Source organism: Corvus moneduloides, chromosome 16, assembly GCF_009650955.1.
Source record: "Corvus moneduloides isolate bCorMon1 chromosome 16, bCorMon1.pri, whole genome shotgun sequence".
NCBI lineage: Eukaryota > Metazoa > Chordata > Aves > Passeriformes > Corvidae > Corvus > Corvus moneduloides.
This window is the reverse complement of record NC_045491.1, coordinates 1,100,929-1,118,638: the sequence shown is the minus strand read 5'-3', so window position 1 is coordinate 1,118,638 and position 17,710 is coordinate 1,100,929. Positions and strand designations below refer to the sequence as shown.

The 17,710-nt window shown below is 37.2% G+C and overlaps 1 protein-coding gene across 2 annotated transcripts in view; it reads left to right on the top strand.

The window, feature by feature from the left end:
- Positions 1 to 17,710, top strand: part of SMG1 (SMG1 nonsense mediated mRNA decay associated PI3K related kinase) — a 60,596-nt gene that overhangs the window by 15,794 nt on the left and 27,092 nt on the right. For both annotated transcript variants that reach the window (XM_032125495.1, XM_032125494.1), the window contains 22 exons: positions 1,487 to 1,545; positions 2,247 to 2,460; positions 3,222 to 3,347; positions 3,442 to 3,514; positions 4,197 to 4,294; positions 5,789 to 5,962; positions 6,927 to 7,151; positions 7,263 to 7,364; positions 7,804 to 8,073; positions 8,611 to 8,741; positions 9,436 to 9,597; positions 10,073 to 10,191; positions 10,633 to 10,720; positions 10,803 to 10,904; positions 11,502 to 11,642; positions 11,936 to 12,135; positions 12,372 to 12,568; positions 13,236 to 13,403; positions 14,181 to 14,335; positions 15,401 to 15,546; positions 16,208 to 16,409; positions 17,322 to 17,431. In XM_032125495.1, coding sequence (XP_031981386.1) covers positions 1,487 to 1,545; positions 2,247 to 2,460; positions 3,222 to 3,347; positions 3,442 to 3,514; positions 4,197 to 4,294; positions 5,789 to 5,962; positions 6,927 to 7,151; positions 7,263 to 7,364; positions 7,804 to 8,073; positions 8,611 to 8,741; positions 9,436 to 9,597; positions 10,073 to 10,191; positions 10,633 to 10,720; positions 10,803 to 10,904; positions 11,502 to 11,642; positions 11,936 to 12,135; positions 12,372 to 12,568; positions 13,236 to 13,403; positions 14,181 to 14,335; positions 15,401 to 15,546; positions 16,208 to 16,409; positions 17,322 to 17,431 — 3,262 coding nt within the window. The remainder of the gene's footprint in view (positions 1 to 1,486; positions 1,546 to 2,246; positions 2,461 to 3,221; positions 3,348 to 3,441; positions 3,515 to 4,196; positions 4,295 to 5,788; positions 5,963 to 6,926; positions 7,152 to 7,262; positions 7,365 to 7,803; positions 8,074 to 8,610; positions 8,742 to 9,435; positions 9,598 to 10,072; positions 10,192 to 10,632; positions 10,721 to 10,802; positions 10,905 to 11,501; positions 11,643 to 11,935; positions 12,136 to 12,371; positions 12,569 to 13,235; positions 13,404 to 14,180; positions 14,336 to 15,400; positions 15,547 to 16,207; positions 16,410 to 17,321; positions 17,432 to 17,710) is intronic.

The window sequence follows — 17,710 nt, the reverse complement described above, 5'->3', positions numbered from 1 at the left end:
GAAATTGGTCCATTTTCTCATTGTATTTTAATTAACCAGGGATAATTGTGCTCTTTTGCAAAGGACATGAGACTTGAATATGGGGGGTATTCCAGTCTGTGCGCCCAGGTGTAAGCAGCCCCTGTGCAAGCCTACTTAATTCTTCAGCTTTCCTCTTGTTACTATGAGGGTTTAGGAAGTAAATGCTTCCCACAGTTATGCTGTGGTTATTTTTTTCAGTTATTTCCATTATTCTCCATGAGGTTTTCCCCATTTTTAAATTTTATTTTGTAACTGCATTTTATTTAAGTTTATTGGCATCTCAGAACATACTGAAATTTCCATTCTAATGTCTAACTCAGTGGTGACAAGCTTTGTTAGTGGTCAGAATATTAAGTCTGTCACTGAGAAACTTTTGGTTAAGCTTCTCTGAGCTCACTAATGAGAATAAGATCAGATGTCAAGTGATACCAAGGCCAAAACTTTATAGTGGACAGTGTTTAACCTAGCAGTAGTTTCTGCAGTTGTTGACACTACTAAGTGTAGTTTAACTGAGTTCTTTTCATCTTCAGGGTTGAAATACGAGTTCAAAGTAAAGTAGTAGAAGTCAGTAGTCATTTGTCATCTAGTGGTGTCCTGCTTTAGCTTCTAAAATATATAGATGCCTTTTCCTTTTTAGCCTCTTTCACCGATACCAGACACATTTTTAAAATGCCCTTATGAGTTCGAGGGGTCAAGCCTGTGGATCTCTGTCCCCTCACCCTCAAAAGCATCACATTGCTCAAAACTTACAACAAAAACCGAGTATCATCCACTGTAAAGATGAATGTCTTTCTGAAGAAAAGAGAACAAACCTTTTTATTAACTTGTCAAGAAAACTTCCTGTTAATGTATTATACAGTTGCAGCTAATGTATGATTTTTCAGACAACTCACTAACGTGGTGGGGGTTGGTGCATATTAGGAAAACAAATCTTTCTGGTTATGTTTACTGAGAAGCACTGCTTCACCAGTAGTGCTTCATCCCCAAAATTGTGTTCCATTTCACTGAGAAATGCAGGCTTGCCTAGGTAGAAGCTTTAATTCTTCAGATTATGTGTTCCATTAAATTTTCTGGTGATACAATTAATTTTTTAGTATTAAGATTTGGCCTTCAGTAGATGCTACTCGTGAACTGTATGATGAGTCTTCCATCGTGATGTAATGTTATCAGCAAGAGCTAAACTTAGAACAGACCTTGATAGCAGGCTGCCAGTATTTTCATGGCTGTAAATAAATAAAATATAAATAAAATGTAAATAAATATCAAATATAACATCTAGGATAATATTGCAGTATTGCTTAATATAGTTCATGCTAGTCTTCAGTGGCCATGGAAAGCATAATGACATTCTCTTGGCAAGGGGAACTGGCAGTGTTGTATTTATTGTGGGTGTAAACAGGACCTATTGTGGAAACAGTATTGGGCAGTTATTATGCTTGTGCCTTTTATGTATCATATATTACAGGTACTAGTTAAACAACTGGATAATATCCTGACTGCCATTCATGATGTACTCAATGAAAGGTAAGTGGGAAGAATGCTGTAAAGGGGAAAAATATTGACAGCATTAGGTTTGAAACAGAGGGGGGAAAGGTTGAAAGAAGTTAATTTACTAATTTTGCATGGGTGTCCCATTTCAGGAACAGAATGAAATTAGGGGAGAATAAAGATTTTTAGGCATATCAACAATACTGTTGGACTGTCCAGAGTACAGTTCCCTTGGAGAGAATGTGAAGGCACCAGTGTGGCTTTGATGTAGGTGGTGTGGAGTCTGTCTCTGGTGCATTCAGTCAGCTGGTGTAGCTGTGCGCTGCTGTGGTGGTGTAGCTTCCAAAATGAAGGTTTTTTACATGCTGATTCATTTACATCCAATTAGGAGTGTATGTAGAGGATGCTCAGGTTTATCTGGGCTTTTAGATGCTTAAGTCAGTGTTATTACCCAGAGTCAGCTGCATATTAAGAACCATTCCTATTGGATAGTGTGTTGCAAGTAGAGCAGCGCGTTTGTTCCGTACTTTTATTCAAGCTGACTTACTCCATAGAAATAATACTTCTTAGAACTTTATTTTAGCTTCGCCACTGCTGCCATTAAGTAGGAGAGAAGCAGCTTCATTTCTGCATATATTTTCTTTTGCTTTAGAAAATGCAGTATTTTGTTCATGCTTCTGTTCTGCTGTCATGGCTTGAGATACCAAGTTGGTTTCTTTTCTCTCCGAAAATTGCAGTAGCAAATTGCTTCAAGAATTGAGACAGGAAGGAGCTTGCTGTCTTGGCCTTCTTTGTGCTTCTCTGAGCTACGAGGCTGAGAAGATCTTTAAATGGATTTTTAGCAAATTCAGTTCATCCACAAAAGATGAAGTTAAACTTCTTTATTTGTGTGCAACCTACAAAGCACTGGAGACTGTAGGAGAAAAGAAAGCATTTTCATCTTTAATGCAGGTAAGACTACAAGTTAAAACAGGATTATTAATGATTTTCTCAGTGCAATGCTTGAATGAACTTTTTAAAATGGAATGATCAAAAAAGTGATGCTATATTGACATAATAAGTAAATACCATTACAACTGGATTATGACTTTCTGACTGAATGAGGTTCTTTGATTGTGGTTACACTAGAAAAGAATGACAAGTCTTTGGAGGCTAATACATATTTTGATGCAACTTTCTAGTATTTATGGCAGATCCAAGAAGAATCTTGTTGAGACCAAAAAGAGAACTGAAGTGGAATGGTACACAAAACCCAACCTTTTTGTTGTTTTGTGCTGCCTCCTATTTACGGTCTCTTAACGTGAATTGTGGATAGATCTGAGAAGGGAGTAGGATGTGTGCAGACAAGATGTGGTCCCCTTGTTCAAGTTCTAGGGTCTCTTATTTTGGGTGTAGAACAGCTATGCCAGGTCTGTGCTCCAATTTAATAGTTACTTTACAGAGCCAGAAAGCTTCAGCAGGAGAAATAGGACTTAAAACAACAGTTGTTCTGTGGCTAAAGAACTAGAGAAGAGTGTTCCCTGGCTCTGCCATGTTTCAAGCAAATGCCCCCTCGAAGTGATTCTTTTTGTACAGTATACGTGATGCTTTTTACATTTTGTTCCTGAAGGAAGAGTAGAGTTTTGTTGTTTGAATCAAACTAGTTTGTTACGATGTGTCCTCTCACATGTTAAATGAAGTGAAATGTCTGGTGGCTTTGCTTTACTTTTCAGCTTGTAATGACCAGCCTGCAGTCCATCCTAGAAAATGTTGATACCCCAGAGTTACTGTGCAAGTGTGTCAAGTGCATCCTTCTGGTGTCTCGATGCTACCCACACATTTTCAGCACCAATTTTAGGGTAAGCTTTCTTTGTCCTCTGTGTTTTCTTTCTTGAGTAGAAGTGTTGGTGCAGCAAATTGGGTAATTACTCTGTTTTCACATTTGCTTTCCAGGACACAGTGGACATACTGGTTGGGTGGCACATAGATCACACTCAGAAACCTTCTTTGACGCAACAGGTCTCTGGTAAGTTTGGCCAGAGGAGCTCATGGAGAGTCTCAGAGTCTGCTCTGGCTTGCAGATGTTGTGGGTTTACTTACACAAGTTTGGTTCCACTGATGCGGAAGTTGACATAAAACCAAATTGAGTTTCTGGCTACATAGCAAGAGACTTTGTTGCTAACTTTTTAGTAAATTTGCATTTGCCATTTTGTGCTAATTCTGGGAAAATGGGATGCTTTATTCAGGGTACATTTAAGCACCAATTGTTCTGTGCAATTTTATAACACTTAAATAAATTTATAGGTCTTAGTATATCCTCTGTGAAAGGATACATTTTTTCCTGAGTACTTTAAGAAAATCTTTGTGGTAAAGATACTGTACTGGCATTTAAAAAACGGGGAAAGTTTTTCCTATAGCTTTATCAGTTTCCTTGGGAGTTATTCACAGCAAGTCCATTATGTTTCTTGTGTCATAGTCCTAGATTCTATCATTAGTGTTTAGCTGCTGAGGGGCAGAACTGAACCTTAAAAGGATTTTTGCAGAAGGACAGAAGAGGGAGTTACAATTTATTTTAAAAACATCTAGTGTTAGTATTTCCATGTGGATGACCTCCTCTTAGCTCAGCAACTTTTCCCTCAGCAATATGCAACTAAAATTTAATGATTTTTATGTTACCCTGTATTAATTGGCTTGGTATTTTTATACAGGATGGCTGCAGAGCTTGGAGCCCTTTTGGGTGGCTGATCTTACTTTTTCTACCACGCTCTTGGGTCAGTTTTTGGAAGATATGGAAGCTTATGCTGAGGTAAACAAGACTTTATGGTGTATACCAGAGTTAAGTGTTATGGTTTTCTTAATAAATCTACAGCTGTTATTTTTATGGCTGTATTACATTTGTAGAAAATAAAATTATATGGCTTTCCTGGGGAAAAGAGGTCCAAATTATGGAGTATACTTCAGTCATGTATAATGACCAACTGCACAAATACTCACGAACTATTTAATTAGTATCACAACCAGGCCTTCAGCTGTTATTGATGGAGAATATCATGTTGTAATAAAATTATAAACAATTGACCAAACAGGAATGAATGCCTTCATTTTTAAAGAGCTGATGTGAAGACAATTCATGGTCTTTCCTTGGTGTTTTCTTTAATTGTTCAGCCTCAGGGTGTTTCAGAACTAGTAACTGTTGGGGGTAGAGAGGAAATCCTAATGCTTCACAAGACTAATGATAAATCTGTCTTTTTTAAAATAAAGCAGCAGATTGTATTGTGCAGGAGATAATGCAGCAGGATCTGATGGAAAACTAGATTATATTCATTTAACATACCTCATTTTGACTTTATAACCTTTGTTTTAATTAACAGGGCACAGAGCTTGTCTGGTGCTCTCATTAAAGGAAGAGCTTTGGGATGGGGAGGGAGTGCTGTCTTTTAAGGTCTATGTGCTCATATGAATACATGCTTATAGGGAGATTATACTATGTTGTGTATGTTAATGTGCACGTCCTGTAGGTAAAATTGCACTTGGAGCATAATTTGCGTCACTCAAAGCGGAATCAATGATTTGGTCAGTGTCCTTCTCCGTACACCAGAGCTTCTGCTGGGGCAGCTTTAGGATTCACAGTGCAGTCAATCACTGCTTCTCAGGTTGGCTGGTGCTCTGGTCAATGTGTGTATTCTTAGTCACAGAAGAGTTTTAAGATAACGTGTGCTAACGTGGAGGTGGTGCTTCCAGTCAGTGTTTCTTATCTCACAGTGGGCTAGACCAAGGCTACAGCTAAACTAATGAGATCAGCACTTCTGGGAATGTTCCCAGGCACTGGTGCCAGCTGGCATGGAGCACTCTGTTAGTAAACTCTGTCTCCAGATCAACACAGTTTGCACGAGTGGTGGGAGTGGCCAGTCAAACATCTCAACTCCAGTTCGGGAATGGGAATTTTTTGGAAGAGTGGTAGAAGTGTGCAGACAACCGTTGTAACAGTGCAACAAGACAGATGGTCATGTTCCAGAGGCCAGGAGCTTCATAAGCCTCTGGTTTAATTTACAAGACATAGTCTGAGTACGTTGTTTCGGTGGCTAAACTCATTGCTACTCTGTGACTTCTCGTTGTCACTGTGTGCCTGGATCCCACCTTGGTGTGTGTGTGTAGTTGAGGTACTGGGTAAATGTCTGTAATTGGATTGTACAGTTTCACGTCTGGAAAAGAGATGAAGTATTTTCAGTCCCATATTTTGATGTTTTACCTTTGTGTAAGTTAATGATGTGTGCTGATACATTAACCTCGTGTGCTGCAGGACCTCAGCCATGTGGCTTCTGGGGAATCTGTAGATGAGGATATTCCTCCTCCCTCGGTGTCGCTGCCTAAACTGGCTGCACTTCTTCGGGTGTTCAGTACTGTGGTGAGGAGCATTGGGGAGCGCTTCAGCCCCATCAGAGGACCACCAATTACAGAAGCTTATGTAACTGATGTAAGAACTCAATTTTCTCTGTTGCTCACCTGATTTATCACCATACAGCAATGCCATTCACTGAGTTTATTTAGGTTTTATGAATGTGACATGAATATGTGTATTCTCAGCTTTGATTAAATCTATTTGTTTTTAAGAAATGTGCTACAATAATTTTATTAAAGTATAGATTGTGATAGTGGCACTTGGGAATTTTATCAGAAACGAACTTTTTTAGGCATTTTAAGTTAATGTGGCTAAGTTTGCTTGTTATCTTTGAAACCATGTTACTGTTTATTCAGATAACTATGCTGCTATAGAAACCTGAATTCTAGTTAGGAGTTTGGTTTTATAAAATGGGATGGTTTTTATTCCTGTTGAAATTGTATCTATTAAATCTTAGCAAATTTCCCTAGCTCTGTAGGATGGTGTAAACTCAGAATAAATACTATATGATATGCTAAGTAGCTGCTATAGTTCTGTACCCGGTGAGGATATAAGATAAAAATATCTACAGTCAAAGTCCTGTGGTTGCTGGATGACCTGCACAACTGGAATTGATGTCCTTGCAGAATTTTGTGAGGGACACAACTTCTTGGATAAGTAAGTGTGTGGATTTTCCAGTTGAAGCCAAGACAATTATGTAACTTCTGCCTTAATCTGTGGAGGATTCTTGTGAGGAAAGCTGAAGAAAACTAGTCTGTGTTTTGCAAGGGGAGTTCTGTTGACATTAGTTGGAACTGAACAGAAATTGTGAGCAATGAACTTAGGTTTTGTAGGTCTCGACCTGTACTGGAAGCCAAGCAGTTGAAAGTTCGTTTTTTTGTTTTTTCTTACACTTCTGAAATGTAATGCCAGGATTATTCAGAATAGAATTGATCGAGCTGCAGTGGGTGATGGGACAGGATATCAAATGGATGTGAATACAATTAAATAGCATCTCTTCTTACTGGAGTTTAACTTAGTTGTGGTTTTAATTTTGCAGGTTCTGTACAGAGTAATGAGATGTGTGACTGCAGCAAACCAAGTGTTCTTTTCTGAAGCTGTGCTTACAGCTGCCAATGAGTGTGTTGGGGTTTTACTTGGCAGCCTGGATCCCAGTATGACCATACACTGCGACATGGTCATCACCTATGGATTAGATCAAATGGAAAATTGTCAGACTTGTGGCACTGACTATGTCATTTCGGTCCTCAATCTGTTGACACTGGTTTGTACATGTCTTTATTATTGTGGGGGACTAGAAAAACAGTATTTTGATTAGTCTTTAAGAATTAGTAAAAGTTCAGGTAAAGATACTTATTTTGGTTTTTATCCCCAGATTGTTGAACAAATAAATACAAAACTACCATCATCATTTGTAGAGAAATTATTTATACCAGAGTCTAAACTGCTTGTTCTTCGTTATCATAAGGAGAAAGAGGTAAGAGTAAGTAACTGCTACAGGTGTATTCCAACAGCCTTCATGCACTTCATAGAATAGATTAAGCTGTAAAACTTAGCTCATCTTAAATATGTTTTTTTTAGTCTAACTGAATATCTGAAACTTCTGAAAAGGCAGATATACCTACTTCTTCGTTTTAGTATTTAGATTTGATAAGAAATTGGTAAGTTTGCCATCGTTCCACGTAGAGAAGTCCTTATTTCATCTGGCTCTGAAACTCAGTGTGTTAGGTGGATGATCTAGAAAATAAAGTAATTAGTAGATTCTCTAAGTAAGAGGTACAGAAAACTGAAGATAGGTATGTGTATCAGACTGAGTTATTCATAGATTAAAGAAGAGTAATTTTAAATTCTTTGTTGCTGATTAGTATATTTTATGATTTGTTCTAATCAATTATTGCTGTAATTATGCTCTCAAGGTTGTTGCAGCAGCCCTTGCTGTATACCAAGCTGTATTGAGCCTGAAGAACATTCCTGTTCTGGAGACTGCTTACAGGTTGATTCTAGGAGAAATGACCTGTGCTTTAAATAGTCTTCTCCATAGTTTACATCTTCCTGAGGCCTGTTCTGAAATCCAGCATGACTCTTTCAAGAAGCTTATATCCAACGTGGATAATGCCCAGTTTGTTGTTATATTTGACCTCAGTGCTCTAAGTACTATTGGAAATGCTAAAAACTCATTAATTGGGGTGAGTAAAAACTCTACAGACAGTTCCTTCAATAAGTGTAACAAATACTTTATTATTAAAATTAGTGTATTACACCAGTAGGGCACATATGTATGACTAAAATGATCATATTTGTCTCCAAACTTCCTAAGTTTTAGAAAAACGTCCACTATTAAAACTTAGGGGAAACAATGGGTGGATTGTATCTCTATTTGGTGCAGAATGAAAAGCAGTTTCTAGGGAAGGGCATCTCATCGGGGTTATTAATGGTTTAATGCTAAGATCATCATAGTAATTGCTTTTGAAAATCAAGACAGGTGAAAGCTGTAGTGTATCCTTTGGTGGTTTATTTGCCATATGAGAACACTTTCCAGATCTTTCTATATAAAAACATGGACTGCTTTTAACAGACTTCTAAAAAATAGCAAAGAAAATAATAGAGTTAAATTATCTCCTGTGGGGAAAAAGCAAAAGAGATTAGTTAATGGTATGACAATTACAGTTAAAAGTAGATCCTCCTTTTTATGTTTCTGTGCTTGTGTTGCAATTGTTTTATAGATGTGGGCCCTTTCACCGACTGTGTTTGCACTGCTGAGTAAAAACCTGATGATTGTTCATGGTGACATAGCAGTTCACTTTCCTGCTGTCCAGTATGCAGTGCTCTATACATTGTACTCACACTGCTCCAGGTATGAGGTTTAATAATTCACCAGTATTTTAAGAGCACTAGGATGGACTGATCTGAGTAGAATATATTGTTGGAGGGATGAATTAAAATAGGTTGATACAATCAAGCTTTTGCCCAAACTTCCCTGATCACTTTTTACTTTCGTTAATTACAGGGAAACTGTATCTCAGCCAGGAAAGCATATCCTGGCTTAAGTTGGCCTTTTATTCAAAGGCAGGTTAGAAATCCTGTGTTTGAATAGAGATAACTGAGGGAGAACTCCATTGAAAGTAAATGAGGAAAGATTATTTACTATTTTGCTTACTGAGAGATCTAGGAGAGGTAATGAGATGTAAACAACAGATGTAAATGCATTTCAGACCTTATTAATAGAAACTGTTGTCAAAGTAAGGGAATATACCAGTTTAACTGTTACTCTTTCCACTCTTAGTTGTGGTGATTTCTCACTAAGCATTGGATACCAGACACAGCTGAGAACAGGTTCCTGGCCTGCATGGACTGATGGCAGATTGTAGCTTTGTTCTTTTAGGCTAGGGATCAAAATATTTGGATTTCGACATGGTGTGGTTTGTGTGTGTATGTGTTCGTTTAACTTTCGCTGCTCATTGCTGTTGTTTTCTCTCCTCATGTGAGCTGTAGGGGAGTATCCCTAATCTTAGGGTAGTTTTACAGTTTGTTTTTCCTTGCCTTTTCAGGCATGACCATTTCATATCCAGTAGCCTCAGTTCTTCCTCTCCCTCTCTATTTGATGGAGCAGTTATAAGTACTGTAACCACAGCAACAAAAAAACATTTCTCAATCATACTGAACCTTTTGGGGCTACTGCTTAAGAAGGATAACCTTACTCAAGATACCAGGTAAGGAAAATTTTCTTAGAAATTGGGATTTTTTTTTTTTTTTGTTCAGTAGAATACATTAATTCAGAAGCCGGGGTAATTTGAATATGTGAAACCTGGGGTAAATTTAACCAGTCAAATATTTGGGGTTTTTTTAAACATTATTAATGAAATTGTGGAAAAAAAGTAGCTGCTCATTTTTATACATGAAAACTAGAAAAGTTTAAACCATCCTAAGATCTATCCAGCAGAAGCAGAGCTATCAGACTTTACTGAAAGAAAGGGTTTGCTCACTGAAAGTACCCTTTTGCAATAGTTGCCGTCCTGTATTACCAAAATGCTGTGAAAGCCGGGGACATTTTTAAAGTTAAGAAATACCTTGTTTAAAAAGTATGAGCTGTGGTATAATACTGATGTGCAACGTGAAGTAGGCTAAGGTCTATTAGAAAGTACCTTTCTGTAACTGTGGAGAGTGACTAACTCTTGGTTTTTGAAGGAAACTGCTTACAACGTGGGCTCTGGAAGTGGCTCTTCTGATGAAGAAGTCGGAAACATATGCACCGTTATTTTCTCTCCCATCTTTTCATAAGTTTTGCAAAGGACTTTTAGCAAACAGTAAGATATTGCATATTTTTGCTTACTGTCTTTTACATTTCAAAATTAAATACATAAATGGCCTTGTCCCACTGGTAGTAGCAACTGTACTTGTTGCATTTACTTTAAGGATGTTTCAAGGTTGTATTGTGCAAGAACTTATGCTCTTTTTATGTTTTTTTTTTTTTTTTAAGTGGATCCCTGCCTCTTACTTAAACAATTAATTTTCTTAAAATAAAATGCAATCTTAAGAGATTTGACACATCACTGACATTTTTGGTAGATCAATGTCCCAGTCACAAATCATTACTTTATGAAAACCACTGGACAGTTCCATGATGTGATGTGATGTTTCAATTTCAAAACCTGTAAATAATATGGGGACAGATGCAGAGTAGTGCAGAAGTTACCCAATTCCAGCAAGAATAACTTTTTTTTTCTCCTTTCAACACCTTAATTCAGCACTTCTGGAAGATGTGAACATTTGTCTTCAAGCATGTAGTAGCCTCCATGCCCTGTCTTCCTCCCTTCCAGATGACCTTTTACAAAGGTACTTGAACAGAGTTCTGTGTGTTATTTGAATTTTGCTGATAATGGAGATGGTAACACCTCCTTCCTTGTTGGTGTTGCAGGTGTGTTGATGTGTGTCGTGTTCAACTAGTCCATAGTGGTGCTCGTGTGAGACAAGCTTTTGGAAAACTTCTGAAGTCAATTCCTTTAGATGTTGTGTTGAGGTGAGTCACTCAGATCAACTTCAGTGTAAATAATGCTTCAGTTTCTTCAGTGACACTTAACCTGAAAAGTAATGCGCCATTGGAAAGTCATCATACCGTCTTAGTTCAAAATCAAAAAGCGTGAGCTTACGGTGGTAGTTCTGGGTTGATGGTTGGGCTTGATGATCTTAAAGGTCTCATCCAGCCCTGGTGATTCTGTGATTCTAAGTGTCTTGTTATCTCTCCTGTGCTTTCACAGGTCTAAGAACAGTATGTAGAACACAAAGTAATTAACAAATTTGATAAGCTATGCATGACTTCTTGAAGCAAATACTGAATACCCGTGAAGGTCCATGTTATCCAGAGCTTCAGTAATATCATGTGCTACAACTTGAGCAATATTATGTCCTATAATTTGTCTTGAAGACCTGAATTCTGAAAGCACTTGGTATTAATACCAAAGTGTATATTTAGTTCTAGTCACTACATATATATATACACATATGTATATATATACACATATATATAGTGTGCGTGTAACTCTCTTACACAACTTTTTTTGATTTATTTAAGTACATTGTAGCATGGGTTGTTTTCCCTCTCCGCTTCTTCCTGCAGTAACCGTACCCACACTGAAATACAGGAAATTTCTTTGGCTATAAGAAGTCACATGAGCAAAGCTCCAAGTAATACATTCCACCCACAGGATTTCTCTGATGTCATTAGTTTTATTTTGTATGGGAATCTCCACCGAACTGGGTAAGAACTTCTTGTAGAACTGAAATCTGTGAAAGTTTGACTGTCTAGTAAACAAGTCCGAGTTACATTTAGTTTAAAATATCTTATTATCATTACAAACTACATTGCTTTATTTTAAATATTTTGTGTATTTATAAATATTTATAAATGTCTTAAAGACATACCTTTTGGCATATTTTCCTGTGCACATTGCTGCTTGGAAATTAATTTTTTGAGAGATTTGTTTGTGAGCAATCAGAAGGTGAAGTGTGTACAGTATAAACTTGTGTTAATGCGCTGATGTTTTCTTGCAGGAAGGATAATTGGTTAGAAAGGTTATTCTATAGCTGTCAGAGACTAGATAAGAGAGATCAGCCAACCATCCCTCGGAACCTGTTGAAGACTGATGCTGTCCTGTGGCAATGGGCTGTCTGGGAAGCAGCTCAGTTCACTGTTCTCTCAAAGCTACGAACTCCTCTGGGGAGAGCCCAAGATACATTTCAAACAATTGAAGGTAAAGTAAAAAATACACTTTATTTTAATGAGATTTTTTGGTAAGGTTGTGAAGCCAAGGTCTTCATGGCCAAGGCAAGGAGCACTACGGCTTTATTTTTCAGTGCTTATAAATTCTAAATATAATTACTGTTAGCTTGTGGTAGATTTTGAGAGATAGCATTGCTATCCCTCGACCCATTTCAGTACAATACCATCTGGTAACTTTTTTCCCCTGTGTTTTGGTAAAATGTGTAGGTATTATTAGGAGCCTTGCAGCGCACACGTTAAACCCTGATCAAGATGTTAGCCAGTGGACTACTGCAGACAACGATGAAGGACACAGTAGCAACCAGCTTAGGCTTGTTCTCCTTCTGCAGTATTTGGAGAACTTGGAAAAACTGATGTACAATGCATATGAAGGATGTGCCAATGCCCTTACCTCTCCACCCAAGGTTCGTCTGCCTTACAGTGCTGATGTTGCTTGGAGCAGTCTGTTGAATGAACAGTGTTTTCAGGGTTGTGCAGTTCTTAGCCACGGAGTTTCAGAAAAACTTCTCGAACTAAGTTTGAGACTCTTAAAAAACTTGGACTTTGGCTTATTCCTAAGAACATTGTGTGTTCCTACAGAACATGTTAAACCAGGCTTTGTTTCTGGAGTACCAGCTTGTATACTGGTACAAACCCAGCAAGCCTGTAGTATCTCTGATTTGTAGCAGTCACTTATTTGTAGATTGTCAGCAATCCTGTTAAAAAGTAACACAGTTATTTGAGGGTTTAAATTGCTTTTTGAGGAATGCAATTATTTATAAGCAACATACCCTTTTGTGTAGTTCCAAGTGCAAAACATTCTTTGCTCTTGAAATAAGCTGTATAATTATCAGACTTTAATGTGACACTGGTATATAATTTATAGACAGTTCCTATTAAGATTTCTTGCTTGCCAGTGTACCTGGCCAGTTGCATGCTTTGTGTGATTTCAGACCATTTACATGAATAAAATTAAAGATGCAGAATTTTATCTGTTTCTTCATCTCTCAGTTGAAAATTGGAGAAAAGAAACCTTCCTGCCTTTGATATAAGTATCAGTGTTGTCGTGAAATTTCTTTTCTGTCCCTGAAGGTTATCAGGACGTTCTTTTACACCAATCGTCAGACATGCCAGGATTGGCTGACACGGATTAGACTTTCCATCATGAGGGTTGGGTTGCTGGCTGGCCAGCCTGCTGTGACAGTCAGACATGGATTTGATTTGCTCACAGAAATGAAAACTAATAATAGCATCTCTCAGGTACTCTCTTTTCAAACTCTGTAGACTATTGCAAAAATATTTACCATGATATTCTAGAATAACTAAGCTAAGACAATCAGTAGTTATTAAACCAACTGGTTGTAAAAGAACGAGTTATTTAAAGCCACATTTTTAATTTGTATGATTTTGTTGTGGTTGTAGGATGCACTGTAGATGTGTGGTCAAATACTACACAGGAATGAGTGCTATAGTTCATTCACAGTTTCAATTGAGCAGTTTCTGATTTAGTGGAAACCTTGTGAAACTGGTGTTGCGTTAGTATGAGGCCATCCCAAGCTTGTGGCAGTGTGATGTCTTTGCTTACCTGTGGGTATGAGGAGAAGCAGGGTTGTGTCATGGGGGTATCCTTCCTCTAACTAGCAGATAAATACGGGGGTGGGATGGGTGGAATAAAGTAGTTAAAGCCTTCTAGAAAAGGATGAATATTTCTTCAGTACAAACTTGATTTGCTTAAATGTTTTGCCGAAGGAGGTTTGATAGATATTTGTTGCTTCATGCTCTTTAATGAATGCCCATGTAGGTATAAACCACCACAAAGTGATTGCTAACCATTGATGTTCAGGCTGTGGATTCACAGCACATACTCTTCCCTTGGCTCCTCTGCTTTGCCAAAAGCAGTGCAGTGGATGGATGTGAGGAGCACTTGTGGATGCATAAAATGAAATACTGCTGCACCATTTCTGAGTATTTACCCACAGATGTGTGGCTCCTGCAATAGATGAGTTTTGTTAAATAACACTTTTGGTTTGCATTTAGGGAAATGAATTGGAAGTGACAATTATGATGCTGGTAGAAGCATTATGTGAGCTTCACTGTCCTGAAGCTATTCAGGGTATTGCTGTCTGGTCTTCTGCTGTGGTTGGGAAGTCTCTCTCCTGGATCAATTCCGTAGCTCAGCAAGCAGAAGGGCGGTGAGTTTTTGTGAATTATTGGATGCTACAAACTTGGGACATTTTTTCTTTCTGTGGAAAATTCTGATTCTTTCAAATTGTGGCACAAGTCAAGGCTGCTGATGTAATTTCTGTGTCAATTATAGTCCGTGTATCTTTTCAGAGATACCTGATGCATCCAGCACTTTCAGGTGTTTTAACTGTTAGTTTTAATTAAACTACCAGGATTTGAATATAAATTGTGTTCTTAAATTGCTTTTGTTAGTTTATCCTACACAGTAATGTTGGTTTTTTGTATTGTATTTAATTTTCCATTGCAAAATGTTACTAATTTAAATATTTTGTAGTGAAGTTTGTGATCACTGTGTGGTCTGATTACCTGACTCAGTTTGCCAAGAGAGGAATATGCTTTGCAGTTTTTGTTCACATTTGAAAAAGTGGCTTCTCTGATTATTGCAGTAGAATCTTTGGATACAGATACAAATAAGTGGGTCATCATTACAGACGGGGTGTGCCTTGACTGTGTGGTCTCCTTAAAGGAATGCATCCTTTCTTCTGTATGGAATGAAGAAGGGCACCTTTCATTAATTACCTTCTATGTGAAAATCCCCAAACAAACAAAAAAGATGTTTTAAATTTATAACTGTCTTTTTCTCATTTTTGTAAAGTTCCTTAAAATCACATGCAGTTTTGTAGTAGGTGAGAAGTTTCTCAGCAATGTCAAGGTTCAGGTGTGAATTATTGCCCTAGATGGAGTTCTGCAATTCTCTAATCAATGATATATATTTAATCACTATTCAGCTCTACTCATAAAGTTGTGACAGTCAAATATAAAACTGATTTATTTCCTTGTGTCTCTACTTGATTTGAAGTTGACATTAAAACTTGTATGGACAAGCTTTTATCCTATGCTGTAACCTGGAAATTCAGCCAGTAAACTCGTATCCTGTCTTAACCCCTTTCTTTTGCTGAAGGTGATATGAGCTTTTTGAGTATGGGGGTAAAATAATGCTCAGAATCTAGTCTATTTACAAAAACCCCAGCCTGGTTCTTTAAGACTCTGACTGGAATATGAAACTGTTTTAGGTTTGAAAAAGCGACTGCGGAATACCAGGAGCACCTCTGCTCCATGACTGGAGTGGATTGCTGTATAACAGGCTTTGACAAGACTGTTCTGAAGTTGGCCAATTCAAGCAGTGTGAATAATGCCAGCCCAAAGCATTCCTTGAATGGTCAGTGTTTGTTTTCTTTTTAAGAGAAATACAATCTTGTAAATGTGTGTGCATAAAATGAGAACATTGAATGATGCACAGGCTGTAATGGCTAACTCTGAAATCTGGAAACCTGTTTCTGTCTGCTGTTAAACTGAACCACTTAGTGCTCTTGAAACCAATATTATGTGTAGATAGGAGGGTTTGCAGTACTGAGGTCTAGCTGAATGAAACTAAAGGTAATAGGTAAAATATTCTGTAACTTAGTAATTTAGTTTATTTTAGATCATCATAACGTAAACCTTCGTGTTTGTGACATAATTGTATCGTAAGTGCACTAGTTACTCAGAGGTTTTTAACTACTAAGACTTGGTTGCAGTATTCTGTTTCATCTTTGAAAATGAACCTTCTTTGTTCCTAATTTAGTTGTTCTGTTTTTCTGTTTTGATGCTACTTTACAGATATGAACCAAATTTTTTCAAAACCTCTTTTGAAAAGGTTCTTTTTTCCCGTAGAAAGTGTGTCAGTGGAAGAATACTGTAAAAGTTGTGTAACTCTTTGATTTTTTTAAAATTAAGAGTTTTTCTTGCAAAAGACATAGAAGTAATGTTTGAGTAATAGAACTGCCTTTTAAAATATATATTTATGTGTGTGTTTATATAATTTTTTTTTCATTTCACAGGAGAAACTAGAAAAACTGTTCTGACTAAGCCAAGTGACTCTTCTCCTGAAGTGATAAACTACCTGGGTAACAAGGCATGTGAATGTTACATTTCCATCGCGGACTGGTCTGCTGTTCAGGAGTGGCAAAACATGGTCCATGAACTGAAAAAAAGCAATAGTAATACCTCAATCAACCTGAAAGCAGATTTTAACTACATAAAGTAAGGGTATAATTAATTTATTCAACAGCACCTTAGAGTTCATTATTTTGCAACTGAAGTATTAAAGTTCTAAGGGATTTTAAAAATTGGGTGTTGGTTTCTAAATAGAGGCATGCAAAGAAGAAAGGTGTGTTCTTGGGAGGGTGAAAACTTGGCCATGACGCTTAGAGATGAGTGAAGAGGCAACATCCTTCTAAATAGCTGCTGTACCTTGAGGCTGCTTAGTATTCAAGAAAAAAATCTTTCATTGAAGAAAAAAGATCCCAAATTTATTCTGCTGCACTCAGCAGAAGATACATCCTTTTGCACAACTTAAATAAAATGTATTTCAGTGGTACAGGTCTTAAACATATCTTATTAATTTAATGTAAAAAGTATAGGAAAGAAGTGGTCTTGGCTGCTTAATTTTTTATTTTTATTTCTTTTTAGAAAGGAATTTAGAATTGTAGCTTGTGCATTTATTTCCTGACCTTTGATATTTTTCTGGTTCATGAAAATATACTTGTGACATTGAAAGCTCTTCAAAGTTTAAGGATCCTTTGTTTGACAACCTGATTGCTTTCCATTCCTGCATGATTGTAGTAAACATAGTAAAATCCTTTTGGCTGAAATGTCTTGATTTGAAAATAAAAGCACAGAAGGTAGCAGTGGAGTAAAATCTTGCAGGTCTGAGAAGGTGACTGTTTCTGTCAGAGAAAGGGGCTTTTCTTTCACTCTGATGCTGGATTCTTTCATTTGGTGCAGAACTAGTGCCTTCTATTGTTGTACGTATAATGGCGATTTCTGCTTAGAATTTATCATAAGTGCTCACTTGGAGTTACTCTTGAGTCTTTTCTTTTTGCTGTATAATATACTTAGCAACTGGAGTGAAGTAAGAAATGTGAAAATAAAACTGTAAACGTTGAATTGCAGATCTTTGAGCAGCTTTGAGTCTGGACAACTTACTGAGTGCACTGAACAACTAGAATTATTACCAGGAGAAAATATCAACCTGCTTGCAGGGGGATCCAAAGAAAAAATAGGTATAAATGCATAAATTAACATTTACTTCAGATGCAAAAGTAAATATTTCTTCATGTATCTGTCTCTATAAATGACAGACTGAAACTTCTGAATGCAGTTTGCTGTGTTCAGTGGACTGACCATAAACTTTATGAATCAAGCTTCAAAATGATTGGCAGTGGTCATCCTAAATGTTGATGCAAGTGTGTTTTCTGGAGTTAATGTAACTGTTTATAAATAATCTGTGATGAATTTCTGATATGAATACATACATAAATATAATGCGTATTTCTTTAAGA